The 22515-nt window shown below is 34.1% G+C and overlaps 2 protein-coding genes across 2 annotated transcripts; both read right to left on the bottom strand.

Moving 5' to 3' along the window:
• Positions 1–2547: 2547 nt before the first annotated feature.
• On the bottom strand, positions 2548–4159 carry LOC113702660 (transcription factor MYB41-like). Its single transcript, XM_027223771.2, has 2 exons — positions 3794–4159; positions 2548–3661 (listed from the first exon to the last, which is right to left on the bottom strand). Exons 1-2 carry the CDS (start codon positions 4045–4047, stop codon positions 2932–2934), a joined length of 984 nt encoding a protein of 327 aa, XP_027079572.1. The 5' UTR covers positions 4048–4159; the 3' UTR covers positions 2548–2931.
• Positions 4160–17914: 13755 nt separating this feature from the next.
• On the bottom strand, positions 17915–19047 carry LOC113703836 (transcription factor MYB41-like). Its single transcript, XM_027225316.1, has 2 exons — positions 18794–19047; positions 17915–18647 (listed from the first exon to the last, which is right to left on the bottom strand). Exons 1-2 carry the CDS (start codon positions 19045–19047, stop codon positions 17915–17917), a joined length of 987 nt encoding a protein of 328 aa, XP_027081117.1.
• Between the last annotated feature and the right edge of the window lie 3468 nt (positions 19048–22515).

Genomic DNA, 22515 nt, shown 5'->3' with positions numbered 1-22515 from the left:
TAACCCTTGTCACATAAGCTCTTTCCTTGCCTTCTTCATCTCCTTCTTCATCTTTGCCTAGCTAATAAAACAAGAAGGATGAACTACTACTCTATACTAAACTAATCTAACAATAAGAGAATGGAAAAGCTACATTTTTGCACTCTTCAAGCTTCTCTCGTCTGATTCTGAATGTCCTGCATATAAGCTGATGAAAAGTCCTTCCCTTACCAGTCAAAAATTTCTGCTATGATTCTCCAAATCTGAATTTGTTAAGGGAGTAAAAAATAATGGCTTTTGACTTGGAACCTTGGCTATATCTCTTCCTTATGTCTTCTGAAGCATGTGCAGCCTACGTTTTCTCTCCAACTCTAGCTGGAAAGTAGTGTGAAGATGAGAAAAATGGCTGAGCAAATTACAGAAATTCGGCTGCCAGACACGTTTTTACTTTTGACCTCACTTCAACTGCATTTGTCTCCATGATGAAGGCCGAACTGGCTTTTGTGCAAAACACAAAAGTTGTAGCCCTTTGAATTAGAGTTCCAATGCTTCAAGAATCATCTAATTTGGAGATCGGTGGACGGAGATATGGTCAAAATACCATAGACTGGTCAATTCTGGGCTTCAGCTTTCGACCAACCAGATAAGTTTCTGTGTTTCGACCTTTTGACCAAGAAAACGGCTGAATTGGACTTTGATGTCTTCATACCAAATGTAGATATATCTCTTAGCTTCAAAATGGTACCAAGATCACCTTGATCCGATTATTGTAGCTCCTGATATAGTCAAAATACGAAAATATGTCTGAGTTGTCAAAGCTGACTTTTCTTGATTTTTGTCCTCAAATTGCATTTCTTCCTTTTACACTTCATATTTTATTTTCCCCACTTTAATCCATCTTCAATCATCCAAATATCTTCTCAATGCACTTCATTTGATGATTGAATCATTAAACCTACAAAATATGAAGTTTTTCCCATAAAAATCCATCAAATGCAATATTTAGCCAATTTAACATAAAATGTAGATTTTTACCAAAACCTTAGTTATTTTAGTTATAAAACTAAATAATCAAACCAAAATTAACTAATAAAACACACTAAAAATACGTAAAATAAACCCTTGTCAATCTTCATGTTCATTTCACTAATAAGGAACTCATTAGCTAATTTCATATTTGCTATAATGTTTCTAACTATTTGTGATTAATTGAGTTGTTTATGTTTTATTGAGGTTTTTCACTATTGTTTTCTATTATAGAACGAAAAGAGTTTTGATGGATTTAAGCACATCAAGGTGAATTAACTGCTACATTACTCTATGAATAATACATAAATCTTAAGGTGTACGTTTAAGCATATCTATTGATGAATGCATTAGCACCAAAAAAATTTTGGAAACATATTAGTTTGTTCCATGGAGTTTTACTATCATTGATTAAATAATTGAATGAGCAAGTGTAAAATAGTGCATCATGTTTGCTCTTGTATGGTATCGCAAGACATCGTACAGGACTAATATTCCGACGATCAAATAGATATAATAGTTACTGTCTATTTCTTCCTTATTAGGATTGTTTACATTAACTTGTTGAGATTCTGATACATGAAATGAAATATGGATATCAAAATTGATATATGACCAACTATATAGTAAGCACGGCACAGCATCTGATGGTATATTGACAATGATCCTAGACGATATATTTTGCTTAAAGTCATTGTTTCGAATGTGCTTTTTTTGCTTAGATAGGAATGATAATAGTATTACTAATGCTAATGTTAGCTCATATGCCTTTGGCATTTGGTTGGATGAGGAAGCTTCTTTTTCTCTGTGTTCTTGAACACAAGTTATATGGGTCAACAAGCAGTTGCTCGAATTGTAAAGTTACCTTTTAGATCAATGCAAGTCTTCTAGCGTCTCGGAAAAAAAAAAAAAAGACCAACTATATAGGATAATTACAATACTTGGTGAAAAACAGAAAAAGGCCGACCGAATAAAGTATATGGAATAGAAGCTTCTTGCTAAGATGGACAGCTGCCTCATGATAATTATTGTGGCCATTCTACTCTGTTATATATTCTATATTATCACGATTTATGTGGTTATTTGTCCAAATAAGAGAATGTTATAATATTTTTGTGCAGCCTAAATGAGCAAATACAATAATCCTAATGTGTGAATTAAGAAATTCTATCAGTAATTATAAGAAATTCTACCACTTGTGTGGTAGTACAGGTGAAATGGACAAATATTGTTAAGTGCATAATGGAAAAGGCAATCCGACACTCAAGTTACATGGCCCAGAATATGATGAACAAGAGGGAATTTTACAGGCAGCACCTAGATAGTTAATGCTTAAACTTGAGTTACTGTCTTTCTCACATAGATATCGTTTTAACAAATCTTATCTATAACGAAGATTTTGTTATTAACGAAGTCAATGAAGCGAAGATTTTTCTATCCTCAACCAATACATAAAGGAAAATTTATCTTATTACCAACTATAGATGCATTCAGGCTTAAATATTCACGAAGTTTAAGACTGTCCTGAATGAAGAACAACTCTGCAGTAATCACTTTCTATAAGGAACCGAATCTATATTCACGAACAATGATATACACGTAGTAGTCAGGTGTATTTTTACATAGGCAGACACACCTCATGGTGCCATAGAAGAGCATTATCATCCATGGTGGCATGATGCTGCAACAAATTTGGAGATGACTCCATAAATAAGTAGGATTTTCACGAGATTTTGGCTCCTCTGAGCCAAAGTTAATAGGGGAATAATTCTCGACCACCCTGCCTGGTGGTTCTGCTCCCGACCAAGTTCCCAACAGCCAAACGGAAGCAGGAGAAGACTTTATCTAACATGCATAATTTGTATTACCACTTGGTGGTATGTTTATTTACTCTGAAACCTTCAGTTGCAAGACGGGGAAGAAAACTCATCCCAAAATGTCTTTCCAGAACGAACTGCTGGCTTCATCATCCACGAGACTTTCCAAAGCATCGAAGACATTGGACTGTTCAGGTGCTTCTGCGGGTATGGAAGTGTGCATGAAGCTTTCAAGTGGGTTCACAACGGAGCTTTCAGGGGTTACTGAAAATAATGATGGAAGAGAATATTCTGACTTATACACGTTGCTGGGGACTTTAACGTTGTCATCACGAATGGGACCTGGAATCATTTCACCATCTGAGCATTGCAAAGAATGTGAAGTGGAAGTCTGTTGTTGATTCAGTAGTGGAGAAATATTGCAGAAATTTGCAGTCATGGACTGTGCTTGTAAGGGATCAACAGTGAAGTCGGTGTTTGCCCCATTGAAAATCCAGTTAAGTTGGATAAGATCTGCCAAGTTGGTGTTTCCCTGAACATATGGAAGAGGATTTGGATTTATAGCTTGCATCATGTTTTGGAGGAGTTGGAACTTGATCAAGTCATTAGCACTTGCTTGAAAGTTAAGAGCAGTATCCAAAGGACTGATGACATTGTACAGATTCGAAACTGATGAGAGCTGAGTCTGAGAAAGATTAAGGAGATTAAAATCAGGAATTGGCTTGTGAGTTGTCGGGTCAATGCCCTTCCTTAGCAGCTTCTTCTTCAAATGCGTGTTCCAAAAATTCTTGATTTCATTGTCAGTTCGTCTAGGAAGGTGAGCTGCAATTCTTGACCACCTAAACCACATGTTAAATATCAAGGTTAAGCCCAATATTCCTAATTGTTCCACAAGGAACACGAAATTTGACTGTCAAAGTTTTTCATCGTTGATAAAAATAAAATGACAAAAGGTAAAAGAAGATATTTACTTGTTTCCCAGTTGTTTATGGAGGGCTGTGATGGTCGCTTCCTCTTCAGCTGAGAAGCCTCCTCTCTTGATACCAGGCCTCAGGTAATTGGTCCATCTTAGCCTGCAACTCTTGCCGCACCTATTTAAGCCTGCTTGCTTGGGAAGAGTCTGCCAGTTTCCCTGGCCATGCTTTTCAATATATTCAATCAATTTTTTGTCTTCCTCAATCGACCATGGCCCCTTCTTTACACCATTTTCTGGGGACCTCGCCATCCTGCAAGGATGAAGGACACGAACAATACAAAAAACAGGAGATATATTGATCCAATGTATTGGTAAACTGGGACAGATCACAGGTATATATATATGATGTAAAGAGCGATAACATAATCTTTTATGATGGAATTCTCATTGAGAAGGTCAAAATCTTTTTCTCAGTTATTTTAAGTGTTGCTTCCAAACTGAAGGAAAAACCAGAAAAAGTCGTCTAGCAACCCTCTTGTTTCTTGTTTGTTTTTGAAGTCCTCTACAGAAGGAAGAGCTAGGCTTCTCGTAACCAATTGCATATAGAAATTAAAATAAGGTTTAGGTAATGACAGTATCGCTTTCATTGTGTGGACAGAACTTTCTCAACAGTTCATTCGAACACGTATGTATGTTGAAAGCTGTCCATCAGGACTTTTACTTCTACCTTTTTCTACCTTTTCCACCAAGTTTGATGGACAATTCTTGTTAGTACGACCAAGAAATAGCAAGTCAATAGTGAAATTATTTGAGTAAATAGTACTTTCCTTCTAATTGCTTCTTGTTTGTTGTTATATGTTCGGTCAAGCAAAGTGATCCAGTAATTGTGAACTACTGCAAAATTTCACTTATGCTAAATGGAACCTCTTTCTTTTTATTTTTTACTTGGGCCACTTTTGTTAATTTGCTTCAGTTAATGTCATGTCCAATCTTACCATTCCAAGGGTATCTTGGTTTATTTTTCAAAAATAAAAATCAATAGACATTTAGAAGTTAAATGAATGAAATTACCAAAATATTTGAAATAGTTTGATGACCGTGGTTCAATTAACCTTTTCATTGATTGCTTTATTAATGTATCCTCCACAAATTTGTCATACTGAAAATTAGGGGTGGCAATCGGGTCGGGTTCGGGTTGGCGGGTCGGGTTGAGGCATAAGTATAACAAAGAACCTGCTGACCCGAACCCGACCCGCCAACCCGAAACGGGTCAGGGTACCTGACACGAACCCGAAAATTTCGGGTTGGCGGGTCGACCCGAAATGACCCGAAACTTAATTTTAATTTATTAATTTATCATTGTAATTTCTAATAAAATCAATTTTTCACAAAATTAATTACATCATCAAGTAATAAAAATTTAAATAAATAATTTCAAACCAAATCTAAAATAAATTAAACACCGTAAAAGTGTTTTATCCCAAACCAAATATAAAATAAATTAAAACAGCATAAAAGTAAAAAATAACATAATATATTATTTGTCCAAATATAATAATTTTAACTTCACACAAGTTAAATAAATTCATTCAGGATTAAGTAATTAATGCCTTTGGAAAAAAAGAATGATTTAGTTTAGTTAGATAAAATAATTTTTATGTTTATTAAATTAGTTTTAATTCGTAAACGGGTCACATCGGGTCATATCAGGTCACCACGAGTTGACCCGAAATTGACCTGTTTTCTTTTTGGGTTCATCGGGTCCGACCCGATTCTGACCCGAACCCCCGAAAGCTCGACCCAAACCCATTAATTTCGTGTTAGGTTCGTGTCGTGTTTTCGGGTCGTGTTAGGAATTGCCACCCCTACTGAAAATAATCTCATTTTCATTTCAGATAGTAGAGAGTTTATGCATGTATATATTCATTTCGATTCTAGATAGTTTTCTGAAGAATCCGTGCATGCATTATACATAAAAAAAAAAAATTACCCTTCAGAAAAAAAAATCCATAAAAGTACCCTTTAGATAATTTTCCAGCTTATACATGCTCCAGTGAGGCATTGTTTGGATTGTATTTTTCTGAATTTTTTGTAGAAAAATTACTGTAGTGATTTGATATATATGAGATAAAAACGTGATTGAAAAATGTGTCCGCGGAAAACGTAACAAATTTTCTTTGAAAACTTGCAATCCAAAGACACATTCTTGTAACAAGTCTTCGGTGCCCCCCTTAGGTTACCTCTTAGGTCTTCTTAACTTTAACCCTCAGTCAAATTTAATTAGTTGGGTGTGTGTGTCTTATTTCGTTTTCGAGAAAGAAACAACCATTCAGGTGGTGCGTTCTCCTGGGGGGAGGGGAAAGGGGCATCCTTCCCACATCGCTGGGATGTGGATTACTTAACCTGGGCTTAAGGTCCACAGGTTTGCCTTCCTGTCACCAATTGGCTGGATAGGTAAGCTTTGTGGTCCCCCTTAGGTTACCTCTTAGGTCTTCTTAGCTTTAACCCTCAGTCAAATTTAATTAGTTGGGTGTGTGTGTCTTATTTCGTCTTCGAGAAAAAAAAAAGTAACAAGTCTTCGGTGCACGGAAGTTGCGTACTACTTTTACATCGGTTCTATCGATTTAGACGACCAAAGAAAAGAAGATTGGAAATTTGTCTAGACCACAAGAGAAGAAATAAGACTTTGCCTTTTGCCTAGAGGGCCATTTGTCTTGTGTGCTTTTCAATTGTACTTGCCTAGTGCTGACTTCCAAGGCAACACTAGAATTATTATCTGGTTATTACACCTAAGTTACTTGCTTAATACGTTTTAGCGAACATGTATTGTTGCTTTTACCTTAGTGCTACCTTAAAAATCTTGGGCCCTTCTTGGATTGCGAGTTTTCATAAAAAAAAAAAAAAAATTCTCAATATATTTCTCAATCATCTTTTTACCTTGTATACATCACGATATTATAATATTTTTTTAAAAAAAAAATTTAGAAAACTTACCATCTAAATGGGCTTTTGGTTTTTGAGATTATTTTCGAGTGCCTTTTTGCCAAATCAATTCTAGGTTTTGTCTAAGCTAAGCACATGTATCATAGCTCAAAAAGTTGGTATAGTTTGTAGCTCACCATGTTGGTATTGATTAAATTTTAGAGAAGTGGCCATAAATGTGTTATTTTTTTTTCTTTTATTTTTTTCTTCAGTTTATCAAGCATCTAGAAAGAAAGAAGACTTTGCAATTGAAAGTTTTGGTATAATGGAAAACAAGAAAGTAGGTTTAGAAGAACTAGATCAACAAGTAAAACATTCCTTTTGAGACTAATGAATAGAGTAACGTCCCAAATGTTTGTCAGGAGAGAAGCACATAAAGTTTCTACAAACATAAGATGGTATAAACAGAAAGCAGTTTTGAATGCTGAGAGGGGTTCAGATATGTAACCTTTTTACTATTTGTTTGTCGGGTTCAACATTTTCATCACACGTATTCATCTTTGCTCCACCATATCTAAACTCTTATTAATTTAGAGGTAAATTTCACTGGGATTCCCCTTCTTTTGTATTTTGGCTTACATAATAAGTTGCTTTTCTTTCTCTATTGTTTTGTTATAGATAATTATTCCATGCCTAGTGCAAGAAGTAGTATCAAACCCTTGTTTGTGACTTATAGAAATTAATCAACAAAACAATACTACAGATTTCTGTCATTGCTTTGCACATTAGCACATCTATTGTCGGAAATGATATCTAGTCAAGTCGACTGAAGACATACGATCTCATTTGCATGAGTTGTTACGGTTTAACCTTGAATCTCCAAGGTTTCTATCTTCGGTCATCAATGCTTCTGAATAGTAATTCTTTTCTGAGATTCCAATACAAATGCAACTAATTCGTTTTGTAGTCCTTTGATATGAATGATCATTTCGTTCGTTTTTTTTTTAAAAAAATATGGCAGCTAATATGCTACATTCAGCGTCAATACTCAAATGATTAGCTTGGCTGCTGCTCGTATTTTTATTTTATTCCAAAATCATGCATCTTTAATCCTCACAATCACATCTACCAAAATGTCATCAATTTTGTCATTTTACGACTACATTCACATATTATTCCATTCAGTCTTGATTCATTTATGTACAAATCAAATGTCTCTAGTTCTAACTGCTTATTTTGAATGTGACTGTTGTGCATAGTTTATCTTCCCTCCACCAACTAAGCTACTATCTCAAATTATACGTTCTTTTGGTATGAATGGTACGAAAGAAAGAAATGTGAGTGAGAGATCGGGAGTTCGAAACTTCCTATTTACACTTAAAAAAATGTTTTTTTAAGCTCAATTTTATTGCCAAACTCAAGAAAAATTTGCACAGCTCTGAAGGAACAAAAACTACACTAAGGGTCTGTTTGGTAGGTTGTAAAATATTTTCTTTGGAAAAATAATTTCATTGGAAGTCTTTTTCTTGAAAAAGTTTTGTTTTCTTTCTAATTTTCATCTATTTGGTTACTTTTGGAAAACATTTGTCCTCATGAGTAATTAATTCAATTCCTCACCATATCAAGAGATTAAAGCAATTCAATTCAATTCCTCTTCAATTCCTGCCATCATTCTCTGACTGAGAAGAGATTAAAGCAATAGACACATGAATGATCAATATCAATTTTCCAAGTCAACCATAATCAGTCATAAGACATTGAAGATGACAATGAAACAAAACCAATTTTCACAAGAATATTTTTACCGCTAAAATTCTTTCAAAGATCTAGAAGATCTCATATTGAAATTTCCAAAGCAAAAGTTGGACCTTGTTAGTGATAATATATAGAATTAGTTCATCTCTCTCCTCCGTGGCCAATCTTAAAAGACTTTCTTCCTTCTGTAAAAGTTCCTTTGAGATCTCTTCTTTCTTTATGCTGCCAATCTCCTTGTTTTGTCTCTCTAGATCCTCCCTATTTCCATAGATCTTAATTGTTTCAGATGCAATGGGATGTACGATAGGTTGTATTGCATTTGTGTGAGAGGAGGAATAACATGGAATGAATAGAGGGGGATGACAGGATCGATGTTTTGCCAAAAGATGTCGGACAATCCCACAGGAACTGTTTCCTATGGCCTTTTACTTCTTATGTTGATGAATGTAACTATGGACAAAAGGGACAGGATTAGAGGGTGGAAAATAACTTCAGCAAGTTTATAAGTGAAATTATTTTACACCCACTTATGGACAAGATTTTACAAGAGAAATCATTTTCTTAGCTCTAAATTGAGCCAAACAGCGGAAATCACAAAAAATATTTTTCTGCAAAATCTTTTCAGTCGAAACAAACAGACCCTAAATACAAGCAAAAACAAAACAGCATAGAGCTAAACAGAAATAGATTCAACAAATCGCCAACTCAAGCTCAGATTCCAATTTCTTTTCTCCCTCTCTATATTTCTCCAGCTATGCACAACTATATGTTTTTCTTCTTTTATTCCTTTTAATCATTTTCTCTTTCCTTTTTTTTTGCCAGGAAGAAAAAAAGAAATCACATTCATGCTAATTACTCGTACACAAGCAGGTCACAGCGTTAATGCATATCATATGAAATATTACCTCACTAATTGCTCTAGTGTGATGTATAAATTATTTTAGGCTACTTAAGTTTTATATATATATATATATATATATATATATATATATATATATATATTGACAGACACACCTAGATAGATATGTACTCTCAAATAATTTATGTGACTACAAATGTGCCAAATTCGCCTTGTATGAAATGCGCGTTGGATGTCTTTGTAATTGGTGGATAACCAACTTTATTTATAATTCCCGTATCTTTTTCCCCTTCATAAGATCTGCAATACTTAATGGATTCTCATGAAAGGGAGACAACCAATTAGCATATCCAAAGAATTAGAAAACTGTGGCCGCGGGACAATGATACTTCAAATAAAAAATGCTGTGCTACCCGAATTACACCATTTTATGGTAAAATAATTAAATAGACGAATCATCTATATGTCGAATATAGATCTTCCCATTTGACGATTTCTTTATATTTGATTAAAGAGTTGCGTAGTTTGACCAATTTGTCTCCAATTTTTTTAAATAGTAAAAGAGCAAAGCAAAAGCATTACCATGCAACGTGATGGTCAGGGGATGTCTTTTATATTTCATATCCGAATCTGCATTGCAACGTTGGCTTGCTTTTGCATATAAACTTGTGATTGTTAGTGAATCCCATTTAGAGAAAAACCTTGCCCACTAATCTTGGAACTTTACAAAATTGCAAGCACTTTGAACAAATCCACCAAATTCTTGCATCTTCTTTGTATTTCGTTCGACTTTTCCTCGTATATATGTTGAGGTCAAAGTTTCAATCTCGAGTTTTTATTCACCTCACAAAGTAGTAACTCTATAGCTTTAGAAAGTTCGGTTAAAAACATGCATTGGCCAATGTACTATATATCATTTAGTTGTGAAAAGAGGCTAATATTAGATATGTTAAGTTGATTGTCATTATTAGAATAATGGGAATCAGCCAAGTAGATATATATTTGTTTTTATTTATCTTTTCTCTAAAGAAATCATCTCATATACTTTAATATTCTTCTCGCCCAACTTTGAAGACATAATCCGTATTTAAGGCATATAATGTCGTGGTTTGGAAGTGTTTAAGACTTAATATAGGTTACTTGTGCTCCTTAACAACAGCAGACATTTTCAAACTAAAAATTAGAATCAAGAATAATTATGAGAGAAATAGGACGTCACTTAACCTAGTGATCAATCAGCGTTGAGAAAATGGCTTGCAAGACAAAAATAATCTTTTGCCATCTGACCACTTTGGCTGCATTCACAAGTCTTCACTGCAGAATTGAAAACTAAAAATTGTGAGCCACGATGGAGATGAAAGGATTAAGAGTTGAAGATGGCGTCCAAACAACTAGAGAAGGGAGATGCATTTGTTGAATTTGTGTAGTCAAATAGTTTTCCAAATTTGATTAAGCATTGGAGATACTAATACTGAAAGCATTACCTTCAAATAAATTACATTTTATGGAAAAAGATTCCTTAAATCAAGTATGGATTATGCAAACTAGCAGATGAATAATGTTGTTTTATTCAACAATGTGCCACAAGTAGATTGACTGTTTGCTACAAAAGTGCCTAAGTTTCTAATATTTTTATAATTCAAGTAAAACAGTTATTGGTGAATTGATTTTGAAGTTGAAAGTGCAAATTCATGTATGTGCTGTGGTTAAAAATGAAAATGATTTTTTATTTTTTATTTTTTATCTTTTAATCCCTGGAGGGAGGGGTGCATGGCTTGAGGGAGTTGGGGATGATGTGAAGTACCTTTGTAAAAGTCTACGGAGGGGAAATTGCCTGAAATGAAAGTCTTACTTCAAATCTAACGTTAATTATCCAACTGCTCTCTCAAATTTATCTTTGTGAGTATGACTTTGTTAATACTATTTCTAGGTCAAACTATAACTATTATCTCTCCCAATTTGTCCAAAAGGTGAGACAACATATGACCTTATCTAAGAACAATATAAAAATTTATGATATGATTTTATTTAATTTCAAAATTTTCTTTCGTACTATTAGTTTGTGAAATTTGATGAGGTGCATTATATTAACATAACTCCTAATGTGTTCGAATATTTCATCATAAAGTATAACATATGTTGGGTGATAATAAACTACAAAAATCATTGCTTCCTTCTCTAATTATGAAGTGAACCCTTTACCTCAAAGGAAAAAAAAAAAAAGAATTAAGCAGACCATCATCATTTGTCATATCAATTTTAATCTTTATTTTATATGGCTTTTGGTATGTATATACTACCACAAAATTTTGAGGTTTGACATTTGTGATAGACTTTACCATATATGACAATTATCTTCCCCGGGTGTCCGAACAAAAATGAAATGAAATGAAATTTATGTTATTAACCGAATCTTTACCGAAACAAAACATTGTCTAATTTGTGCATTCAAATAGTAAATTAAGTACAAATAAAGTGAATTAATGAGTCTTCATTAAAAAAGTTCTTTCTCAATACTCTTCAACTCATATTGGACTGTATTGTGATTGCAGTATTGGAACGTCTAGCTTTGTTTCATGGTTCATTTACTTCAACTGGTGCATTGCACCCTAGTGTCTCTGTGCAGAATTCTTTAAACAGAAATGTTATTTGCATTCTATTTTTTGTTGTTTACGCTCTATCATTTGTTTTATCATATAGTCTAATAAATGAAAATTATATAATTAAAATGATAGTAAAAATGTTATTAACAAAAATGAGAGAGAAAATAACATTTTCCTTTCTGTAAATGTGTCAACTTCCTTAACTTCCAAGTACTTTGAATTATTTGGTATATATCAATGCCTTCGTCATGTTGCTTATGACCAACTGCTCTTTTGAACATTGATTTGTTTAGCCTGTCGGCATTAAAGACTTTGTTGTCTATAATTACTTCTGGGGTTAGGAAACAAAATCTAACAACACTTAGATCCTGCCTGGCAAAGGTCAAAAAGTAAATAAAAATCTTACTAACATATTGAAATTCTAGGTTAAATGAATGTGAGAAAATAAATTACCTCGCTCTTCTATCTTTCCAAGTCACCTGTGTAAGTGAAACAAATTAATTAGAATTAAAACTGGTAGGATTTCATCCTTTTCATCCATTAAGTAATTAAAAATTAGCATTATCCTAGAAAACAAAACAAAGTTTATTATCAGGTTTTGCTAACCGGAAAAAAAAAAAGTAATTAGTAACGCAATTTCGCTCATTAAAAGAAATTAAACCGGGGAGGTAATTGGTGACACAAAAATTACAAAATCGGGTAGTTGGCATTTTGATCATTCAAAATACACACGTAATGCTCATCGTGTTTTGAAAATTCAAGCTTGGGTACTATTGAACTTTTCCACAAAAAGAGAAAAAATATAATTAATAGAAAGAAAATAACACGACTTGGTAGTAGGCATTTTTCTCAATAATATACGAACTATAATAGTCTAGTGCTCATTATGAATTGGGGATTCAAGAAAGTAAATCCAATTAACATTTACTACAAGTTAAGAAATTCATAACCAGAGTCGAAGTCTCATGATTATAATGAATTCAGTGATTAATAAACTTATTCAATTTAGCTTCTAATTTTCCGTACATCGATGTCCTTTCCGTATGAAATTTTTCTTTCTTAGGAGAAAAAATCAACTAGCCTCCTACATATACTCAATTCAATTTGTTTACAAGTAGTTTTGCTTACTAATATAAGTTTTTAGTAAATTTAAGATGGGAATTGAGAATTAATATTGGTGAATTTAACTCTTGTGAACTCTCGTTTGAAAAAGAGAAAACACGAGAAACTTGTATTTAATTTGAGAAATTGTCAATAGAGGAAAAAAAGATTAACAAAATTACCTAAGAATGTTCAATATTCTTCCTCATCAGCAATAAATAACTGTGTCTCATCAGCATGTGGTTTATGTCTATGAGGGTATTAAGGATTTACCCAAATTGGCTAGGGGTGCATACCGATTGGATAGGCTAGGCTTTCCTTCCTTTCGCCGGTTTAGGGTTACAGGTGCCACGCCCTAATTGTTATACCTCACCTGCTTGTATTTCTCTGTTTTCTTCTAATATAATAATAATATTTTTTTTAAAAAAAAAAAAGCAATAAATAACTGTGTCCAATAATTTAAAGTTAAGAAACGATTGGTCAAATGGTATCAACTGATTTTCTAACCACCCAAAGAGAAATAGAAACAGCTTTCAGTTAGCAGACAATCATATAATCATAAAATAAATGCCCCTATGACCAATAAATTATTATATCTGTCGTCATCCGAGGAAATTGTGGTAGTTTTGCCGGTTTATTTCCATTGTGAGAATAGGGTAGTTTTATTTCTGGGGAACAAAGAAAAGGATAGCTAAAAAGACCATACCTGTGTGTATCTATCTATATATATATATATACACACACAAACACACACACACACACATATACACACTCCCAAATCAGACTAAAATTTTCAAGAAATAACGTCACAGCAGATGGAGTATACCAATTTAACTGCAAATATGAGTCAAATATCAAGGCCGCGTTATGGAGTCGGTAAAAGTTAAATTTAATTATGGAATTCAAACATTAATTCAGCAACAAGTAAAATCACGAGGCTTTTCACCTGAGCTGGTAATGTCTCACTGCCTAGTCAGTTTCTTGTAGTTGAAAGCAATTTACGTACGTATTATCCAACTAGCTTCCATGCAACCAATAACTTTACGACACAAAAATAATATTATTACCTGATTATTAATTATTAATTAGTTAAAGCAGAAGTAGGAATTCTGCTGAATTTGCATCGTGCTTGACCTCTCCATTGATTAAAGTTATGTTAAGGTTATTTATGCCCCCTAATCAACAATTTTGACATCACTAATCCTATTTTGTCAATAGTACGAGCGGGGGTGGTTAGGAAATGGGTGAGATACGCAGGAAATCATCCGAGTTCCTTACCTCATTTGCTTGAATCATGGTAAATCCATAATCATCATTAATGTAGAAGTGAAATTAATTAGTGTATGAGAATGAACCAGATTAATTAAATCTGGTTCGACACTTTTGGGTTAAAAGTTTGGTAAAAGGATCTAGATTGAGGAACAACCGATCACGCCAGCCCCCAAACAAAAGATAATTAAGAACGAAATATTAAGAAATTCACGTTGCTAAGGGTGGTTCATTGGTTGGTAGCGAATTTGTATCGGACTTGTTAAAAGTAAGAAATTCTGAAAAGAAGACATATATATATATATATATAATTAGGAATTAGTCCGCAGTCGCTCTACTAAAGACCTACTCGCTTTACTCGTTCGTGCTCCTTACCCAAGAATCACTCACTAAAGGGGAATTTAGAGCTACTTTTAGCAAATTAACAACCGTCTAAAAGTGAGATTTGACTCAATTACATTGACCCTTCGACTGAAAAAGTTTCTCTTTCGGCTGAGCCTTTGGTTGAGTCCCTATTTTATAGGGTATATAGAGGGATTTTAGAGAGAACATGAGGGAACTCAGAGCTTCTACTAATGTCTTATTTGCTTTACTTAGAAATTTCGGTGAAATAAACCTCTCCAAGTGGTGAGACAAAGCAAATCGGATGCCTCCCCGAGCAATCCTTCTCTTCGCTTGAATTCTAATTTAAAAAAAAAAAAAAAAAAAAGAGTTTTCAAGCCATACTAGGAGGTGAGACTAGCACAATGAAACCCTCGCTCCCAGCAAAAAACGGAGAATCATTAATCTGCTCAGTAAGGGTAAGGGACATATTTGAAGAGTTAGAAAGCAATGCCAAAAGAAGCATCTATTGACGCTATTATTTTCTAAGGGAGCCTGAGCTAGTAGTTGATGTAGCTACCCAAGGATCACTCACTAAAGGGGAACTAAGAGCAACTTTTAGCGAATTGCCTCAAGTTACTGTAAGATCAATAAGGGCTCTTTTCTCATAGCTTCCTAACTCATAACTCAGAATCGGTACAGGCCTTTACTAATATACATCCCGGTATCAGAGATTGACAAGGGAAGATACTATCTAAATGAACTTTGTAAGTAGGACATGTAGACATAAAAATACAGTAGAATTGTTGTCATACTTGCAGGGAATGAAAGATGGACAAATTTATCTAGCTAAGGGTGGTTCTTGGCATCAAATTTGTTAAGGAACTTGATGAAGAATTACAAATTCTATACAGAAGCAAAGCCTATGTGAGACAATATGTATTTTTTTCTCAAATATAATTTGGTTAAATGATCATATTTAACATTTCATGGATATATAGTGCTTTAAAGTCAGAGATTTGAATGGTAGGATGCTGCTGTGAAGCGAATTTCGTAAGGATTAGGTGTACACCATTAAATGTCTACCTTTATTAGATACTTTTAATGATGTAGACTGCTAATTAGACTAGTTATTTGAGGATAAGAACAATTTTGGTTTTTGAATAAGTTGTTTAAACAATTGAATAAAAGTAAATTTTATATGCACTAACAGTTTCTGATTCGTAAACAAAACCAGTTGCTCGAATAAACATGAAAAACAGTGGTTTGTATTCAAGAAGATAACATTATGCTTGAATAGTTTATGTCCAAGAAAATGACATCATGCTTGAATTTTTTGAGTTCTTTCTATCCTACCGTTTGAAGTTGAAGTTGTTTATATTTTGTTTATTCGTTTATTAATATTTCATAACGGATCACATGAGGGGCGTTTCAGCTAGTCTATCTTAGCCATGGAGTGGGCGGCCCAAAGAGTTTCTCTCCACGGGACCCAAAAAAAAAAAACCAAGCCTCCGTAACGTAAAATATTTGTGCTGAAAGTAAAATTGGATTTGGGTGTAATCTCTTGGGTCAATTGTAGGTAGGGTCAGAAGCCCTAGATTGGCTAACAGCAGGACGTTTTGGAATTACTAACACATTAGGCCCATCAATGCGGCCTAATCAGCTACCGGTGATGGAGTCCAATACTCGCAAACATTCGCACTAGGGGTGGCAATTCGGGTCCAAATCAGGTTGGCGGGTCGGGTTCGGGTCAACCCGCCAGAAAATCTGTTGACCCGAACCCGACCCGCCAACCCGTGACGGGTCAGGTATGCTGACCCGAACCCGAAAATTTCAGGTTGACGGGTTGGCGGGTCGACCCGAAATGACCCGAAACTTAATTTTAATTTATTAATTTATCACTGTAATTTCTAATAAAATCAATTTCTCACAAAACTAATTACATAATCAAGTAATAAAAATTTAAATAAATAATTCCAAACCAAATCTAAAATAAATTAAACACCGTAAAAGTGTTTTATCCCAAACAAAATATAAAATAAATTAAAACAATATAAAAGTAAGAAATAATATAATATATTATTTATCCAAATATAATAATTTCAACTTCACACAAATTAAATAAATTCATTTAGGATTAAGTAATTAATGCCTTTGAAAAAAAGAATAACTTAGTTTAGTTAGATAAAATTATTTTTATGTTTATTAAATTATTTTTAATTCGTAAACGGGTCATATCGGGTCATATCAGGTCACCACGGGTTGACCCGAAATCGACCTGTTTTCTTTTCGGGTTCATCGGGTCCAACCCGATTCTGACCCGAATTCCCGAAACCTCAACCCAAACCCATTAATTTCGTGTTAGGTTCGTGTCGTGTTTTCAGGTCGTGTCGAAAATTGCCACCCCTAATTCGAACCATCTCAAATAGAATGAAACTAGTTTTACTCACGGGATTAATTTTTATAACTGTCAGTGTAAAGATTATACAAGCAGGTTTAGATGAATGACGAATCATTACTGCTTAAATTTTAAATTCACTTTTTATCCATGTGTCATATATATATATCTGTTAGCGTAAAAAATCTCTGCACTGACAGTATATATAAAATTAATTCTTTACTTAATATGGATCAATTTAATCTTCAAGTAACGGTTTGAGCTTAGATTGCTCGATTTTTTCTTGATGTATAATTCTAGTCATCCATGCAGCTGTTAATGGATTATGCAATCTGAGAGCCACTAAACAAAATTCGTTCTTGAGGATAGCGAGTGGCATTTTCAACAAGACTTAGTTCAGATCATTTTGGTAATAAATAGTTTGATCTATTTAACCATAAAGGTATATGATCGGGCTAATAGATTTTTTTTCTCTATTTGTTCAAAGGTGATTTAGGTACTTGAATGGCCTAACTATCCACAAATGAGCATCCTGATTCATGAATGTTCATCGACAGTTTATTAACCATACAAGTACTATAAGTAACAAGACCGAGAGTTCCTCGATAAACCAATATGTATATATAGCCAACACTGAACTTACATGATGAAGTTATAAGACATATTTGTACAAATGGTGCCCTTACCCCAAGGTGCCTTAAAAACAATAACTATCCCACATGAATGTACATGAAATGAATCAAATGATACTGCAACTGTTTGGAGAGACTATCCCATAAATAGTGGAACATCGGACACAGGATTTGGCTCCCTGAGCCGAAGGTTAGTTTTGGAGGGCTTTCTGCTGCACCTACCGACTTGTTATTGAACTTGGCTGAAAATATTTGCTCACAATCAGGACAAAACTTTGATTAACGTACATAAATATAACATGGTTTGCTTATATACTCAACCGTCTGCTGGGAAACCGAAATTGTCTTTCCAAAAAGAACCGCAGGCTTCATCAATATCCACAGGATTTTCCAAAGCATCAAAGACACTGTACTGCTCAGGTGCTTCTGTAGATACATAAAAACTTTCCATTTGTTTGACAGTCGAACTTTCAGGGGCTGCTGAAACTAATGACGGAAGACAATAATCTGAATTGCAGATGTTATCCGAGTGAATAATGTTGTCATCAAGAACCGGACCTGGGATAGTTTCACCATCAAAGAATGGCAAAGAATTTGAAGTGTAAGGCTGCTGTTGGTTTAGTAGTACCGGAGATTCATTGCTGAAACCTGCAATCATGGACTGAGGTTGCAAGGGATTAAGAGCCAAGTCAGTGGCTGTCCTGTCAAAAAATCCGTTAAGTTGAATAAGCTCATACAAGTCAAGATTTCCCTGAAAATATTGAAGTGGATTTGGATTTATAATCTGCAACATGTTTTGAAGGACTTTGACTTGGTTTTTGATGAGTTCATTTGCATTATTAGCCAGTGCAACTTCCAGATTAGGGTTGTCTGAGACCGATAAGAGCTGAGCCTGATCAGCAAAGTTGAGGAGATTAAAATCAGGAATTGGCTTGTGAGTTGTCGGGTTGATGACCCTCCTGAGAAGTTTCTTCTTCAAGCGTGTGTTCCAAAAATTCTTGATATCATTGTCAGTTCGTCCAGGAAGATGAGCTGCAATTCTTGACCACCTTAAACCAAAAAAAAAAAAAAACGGGAGTTAAGCTCAATTATTATCCCAGGTTTTTCAGTACATTAACATCTTAACACAAATGCAGTACAATCTAATCCACATAACTAGTCATAATTAAACCTTGAAAATCAGAAAGATACATACTTATTTCCATGTTCTCTCTGGAGAGAAATTATAGTTGCTTCTTCATCAGCTGAGAATTCTCCTCTCTTAATGCCAGGCCTCAGATAATTGGTCCATCTTAGCCTGCAACTCTTTCCACACCTGTTTAAGCCTGCTTGCTCTGAGACTGTCTTCCAAGTTTCCAGGTCATGATTTCCCATATAATGAATCAAAATCTGGTCCTCTTCTTTAGACCATGCCCCTTTCTTCACACCGTTCTCTGGAGAAGTAGCCATGCAATCCAGAAGGATAGAAGGACAAAATAAAAACAAATGTGAGATTTTGCTTGGCTGTATCTTTAAATCGAGACAAATCACAGGCATTTATATTGTGGACATAGCGAGACATGTCATTATTTTTTTATACTATCAGGGAAGACATTTTTCTTATTAGAAGGTCAAAATCTTTTCTCAATTATTTTTAGTCTTGCTTCCAGCATGAAGTTAAAAACACAAGAAAGTTATCTAGGAACCTCCTTCTTTTATGCCTGCTTTTTAGAATTCGCGGTGCTTGGAGCCCAAGGAAAAGATTCCAGCCTAAGTAAGACCAGAATTTCTCTACACCACCACGTTCCTATGCCCTTCAACTGGAGTGAAAAATTTTACTGCTACTACTGCTTAATAAGAAGATTTTCCACCTGCTTACGCGACGCCATAAGGTACTAGTCTGTCTGTTTTTACTGATAATTATCATTAATACTTCGTCAGTAGATACAAATAATACCACAAAAAGATCATTCAACAAATCATATGTTGGAACGTGCACGCTTGTCGAATCTTCTCTCTCTCTCTCTTTTTTTTTTTTTGGGTTTTTTCCTTTCAATATTCACTGCGGGTTCAAGCAAAATCATCGAACATTTCCTGAGGTCTTTGTTTAATCTTTTGTTTTTACCAAACCATAGTCCCTCCCTGAATTCAAGACATCATGTAGAATTCGTAAAAACAACGACGGTAAAAAATGTGAAATATTAAAATGCAATGGAGAACCTTCTTAATGCCAGGCCTCTACCATGATGACTTTTGCTTCTCTGCTTCTTTTTAACCCTTTTTTCACCCATTTTGAAAGATAAAATTTGTCATTTGTGCATTACGCATTTATACGATATACAACATACAATATATAAACCGTGAGTCCACTTTTAGTTTTAATACACGGTGATTACTTTAAATATTTATATGTCACATTTTGTTTCCTTACTAAGAAGGGTAAAATTGATTGAACATATTTAACAAAATTTTTTTTTAAAAAAGGATCATGGTTATCAACATATTTAACATATTTATATGTCACTTTTATGCCTGCTGTTTCTAACTGTTACATGTGAAAGGTTAGAACGTCTTTCTAAAAGAAACTTTTTTCATCAATTGTAATTCCATCCTTAGATTCAAACATGTATATAATCAGATATTTTTCTTGATTCCTCTACATGCATTGTTGTTCTTTGACAGTTCAACAAATTAGGGTAAGTTCCAAGAAATTGATGAAAGGAAAGGGCTTTTATCAATCCCAAAAGACGATAACAAATCAACAAATAATAAAAGAAAAAGATACCAGATTTTACATGTTTGGATTGAACTAGTCTGTGTCTATGAATAGAGAAAAATTAGAATTTCACTATGAAGAACGAGTACAAAGACAATATAAAACATCTAATAATCCAAAATTTCAAATAGCCTGCTAAAAATTTCTTTAAGTTTGGTGCTTTTTAAAATCTTTATTGTTTTAACGTCTCCTAAAACTCATTTAAATCCATTCTATTTATAACCATCAAAGATAAAAATTTCTGATACGGATGGAATTCATCATAGCCACAACTAAAATAACAGATCATCGACCGTCATTAATCAACCGATTAGCTTGGCTGCTCGTATTTGCTTTGGTTCCTTTGTCATCTTTGATCTTATCAACTGACGTCAACGAAAAATGGTCATTATTTTGTCAATATTTTTGCCTTTGGTTCTGTTGGTTTTACACATGAATTGATCCCAAATAACTACACAGCTTATCTTCTCTCCACCAGCAATGCTCTTTAATAATAATAGTGTACAATGTTATGGGTTTCTCCTTTCTTCATTTTCAAACATATTTTTTGGTCCTTTTCTATATCGAAGTACTACGCGGAGTGAAAAGCTAGTTTTGTGCATGTGTGATAGAAAATTAGTACATGCATCAAAACAATAATGCATTTTTGGATAGCCAACTTTTTTTGCAGCTTCCATCTTCTTCCCAAGTTTAAGATCTGCATTGCGCAATACATTCCCATCATAGAGAAAGGGTCAACTTAAAAAAAAAAACCAATAATAACAACTCCACATAGACATTAAACCAATATAATAACCGTACAAAGATGGTTCGAAAAGAACGAATTAGATGATTCAAAAAGAGTGTAAGTGAGATATCATAGATTCAAACCCTCCGCTTGTACTGAAAAAAAAATTGCTGGGATGCCTGAATTATGTTAGTCAATTTGTTGGACTATACGCAATTGGAAAAGTCAATGTTAAAAGAAAATAAAAGAGATGCAGATTTGGCTGCTTTAGATCCTTCTTCTTTGTAATTATATAATGAATGCTGATAGATTCACGTGCCCTTTGATTTTACAGCTTGCGTATTTTGAACAAGTCTAATAGTTATTCTGTCTCTCTGACAAAAAAAAAAAAAAAATAGTTATTCTGTCTCCAGTTATCCGACCAGTCAGTACTCTATAGGCTATTTTGTCTCCAATTCCCTGGATAAAGAAAGTGCAAGGGGAAAGAAAATGCATGCATGGTTTGTATCTGAGACCAACGTTTTAGTGGAAATTAGCAGCCATTGGATTAAGTTTTTTATTATCATTATACACGTTCTTCATCTGAAAGATCTCAGAAACTTAAACGAAGACTAAACTGAGAGCCACTTTCCCTGGCAAGTCTCTCCTTAATAAGATAATAAGGTGACCAAAAAAAAAAAAAAAACACAGGACGTGACTTACCTGGTAGTCAATAGTTGTTGAGAAAATGGCTTATAAGAGCAAATTATTTCTTCTTGCTGACCTCGATTGCTACGCTTACAAATCTTCATTGTAGGATTAAAAGGATGATAATGTTGAATCAATCAAGATGACGGTCCAATTAATTCTAGTGAAGGAAAGATATGTGTGGTTGGAGTTTTACTGATCTAACTTAAATTATGCCTGAGTGTGGTTTGGTATGGGAAGTACTGAGCTGTACAGATATCCTTGCCATTTCAGCTCAAAGCAACTTCCTTGAAATCAAGGTTTGCAAAAACTTAAAAAAGAAAAAAAGAAGAAGGAAGGAAGAAGGAAAGAACAGCTTCCTTAAATCAAGTTCAAGTGCATATGGAGAATTGATGAAAACTTGTACTTAAGTGAGAAGAATTTTAAGGGTAAAGGAGATTAAGATTTATGAGGTCAATATTTCAAGTTCTTATGGAGGGTGGGGGTTGGAGTCTTCGGAATGATGCAAAGATTACATCTAAAAGTTTACCAATAGGCTAGTTCCACTTTGAACCTTACTGCTTTCGCGTGATTTTCACTTTATTTATGGACACTTTCCACACTTAGGTTCACATAGCATCTTAATGTTCTTATTTCGAATGCTTCGCATCAGAAAATGATCAATGCTTGGCAAATCACTGTAATTTAGAACAAGATTAATGAAAACTTACAACCAAAATCTGTATATACACCTAGCACCTAGCCTCTA

Source organism: Coffea arabica, chromosome 8e (genome assembly GCF_036785885.1).
Source record: "Coffea arabica cultivar ET-39 chromosome 8e, Coffea Arabica ET-39 HiFi, whole genome shotgun sequence".
NCBI classification, from domain to species: domain Eukaryota; kingdom Viridiplantae; phylum Streptophyta; class Magnoliopsida; order Gentianales; family Rubiaceae; genus Coffea; species Coffea arabica.
The sequence above is the reverse complement of the archived record's forward strand: the minus strand, read 5'-3'. Positions and strand labels throughout refer to the sequence as shown.

Excerpts from the sequence above, each read along its gene's own strand:
- LOC113702660 (XM_027223771.2), bottom strand. The coding sequence starts at position 4,047 with ATGGCGAGGTCCCCAGAAAATGGTGTAAAGAAGGGGCCATGGTCGATT. Across the intron at positions 3,662-3,793 it reads CATAAACAACTGGGAAACAA|GTGGTCAAGAATTGCAGCTC; the intron begins GTAAATATCTTC and ends CATGTGGTTTAG.
- LOC113703836 (XM_027225316.1), bottom strand. The coding sequence starts at position 19,047 with ATGGCTACTTCTCCAGAGAACGGTGTGAAGAAAGGGGCATGGTCTAAA. Across the intron at positions 18,648-18,793 it reads CAGAGAGAACATGGAAATAA|GTGGTCAAGAATTGCAGCTC; the intron begins GTATGTATCTTT and ends TTTTGGTTTAAG.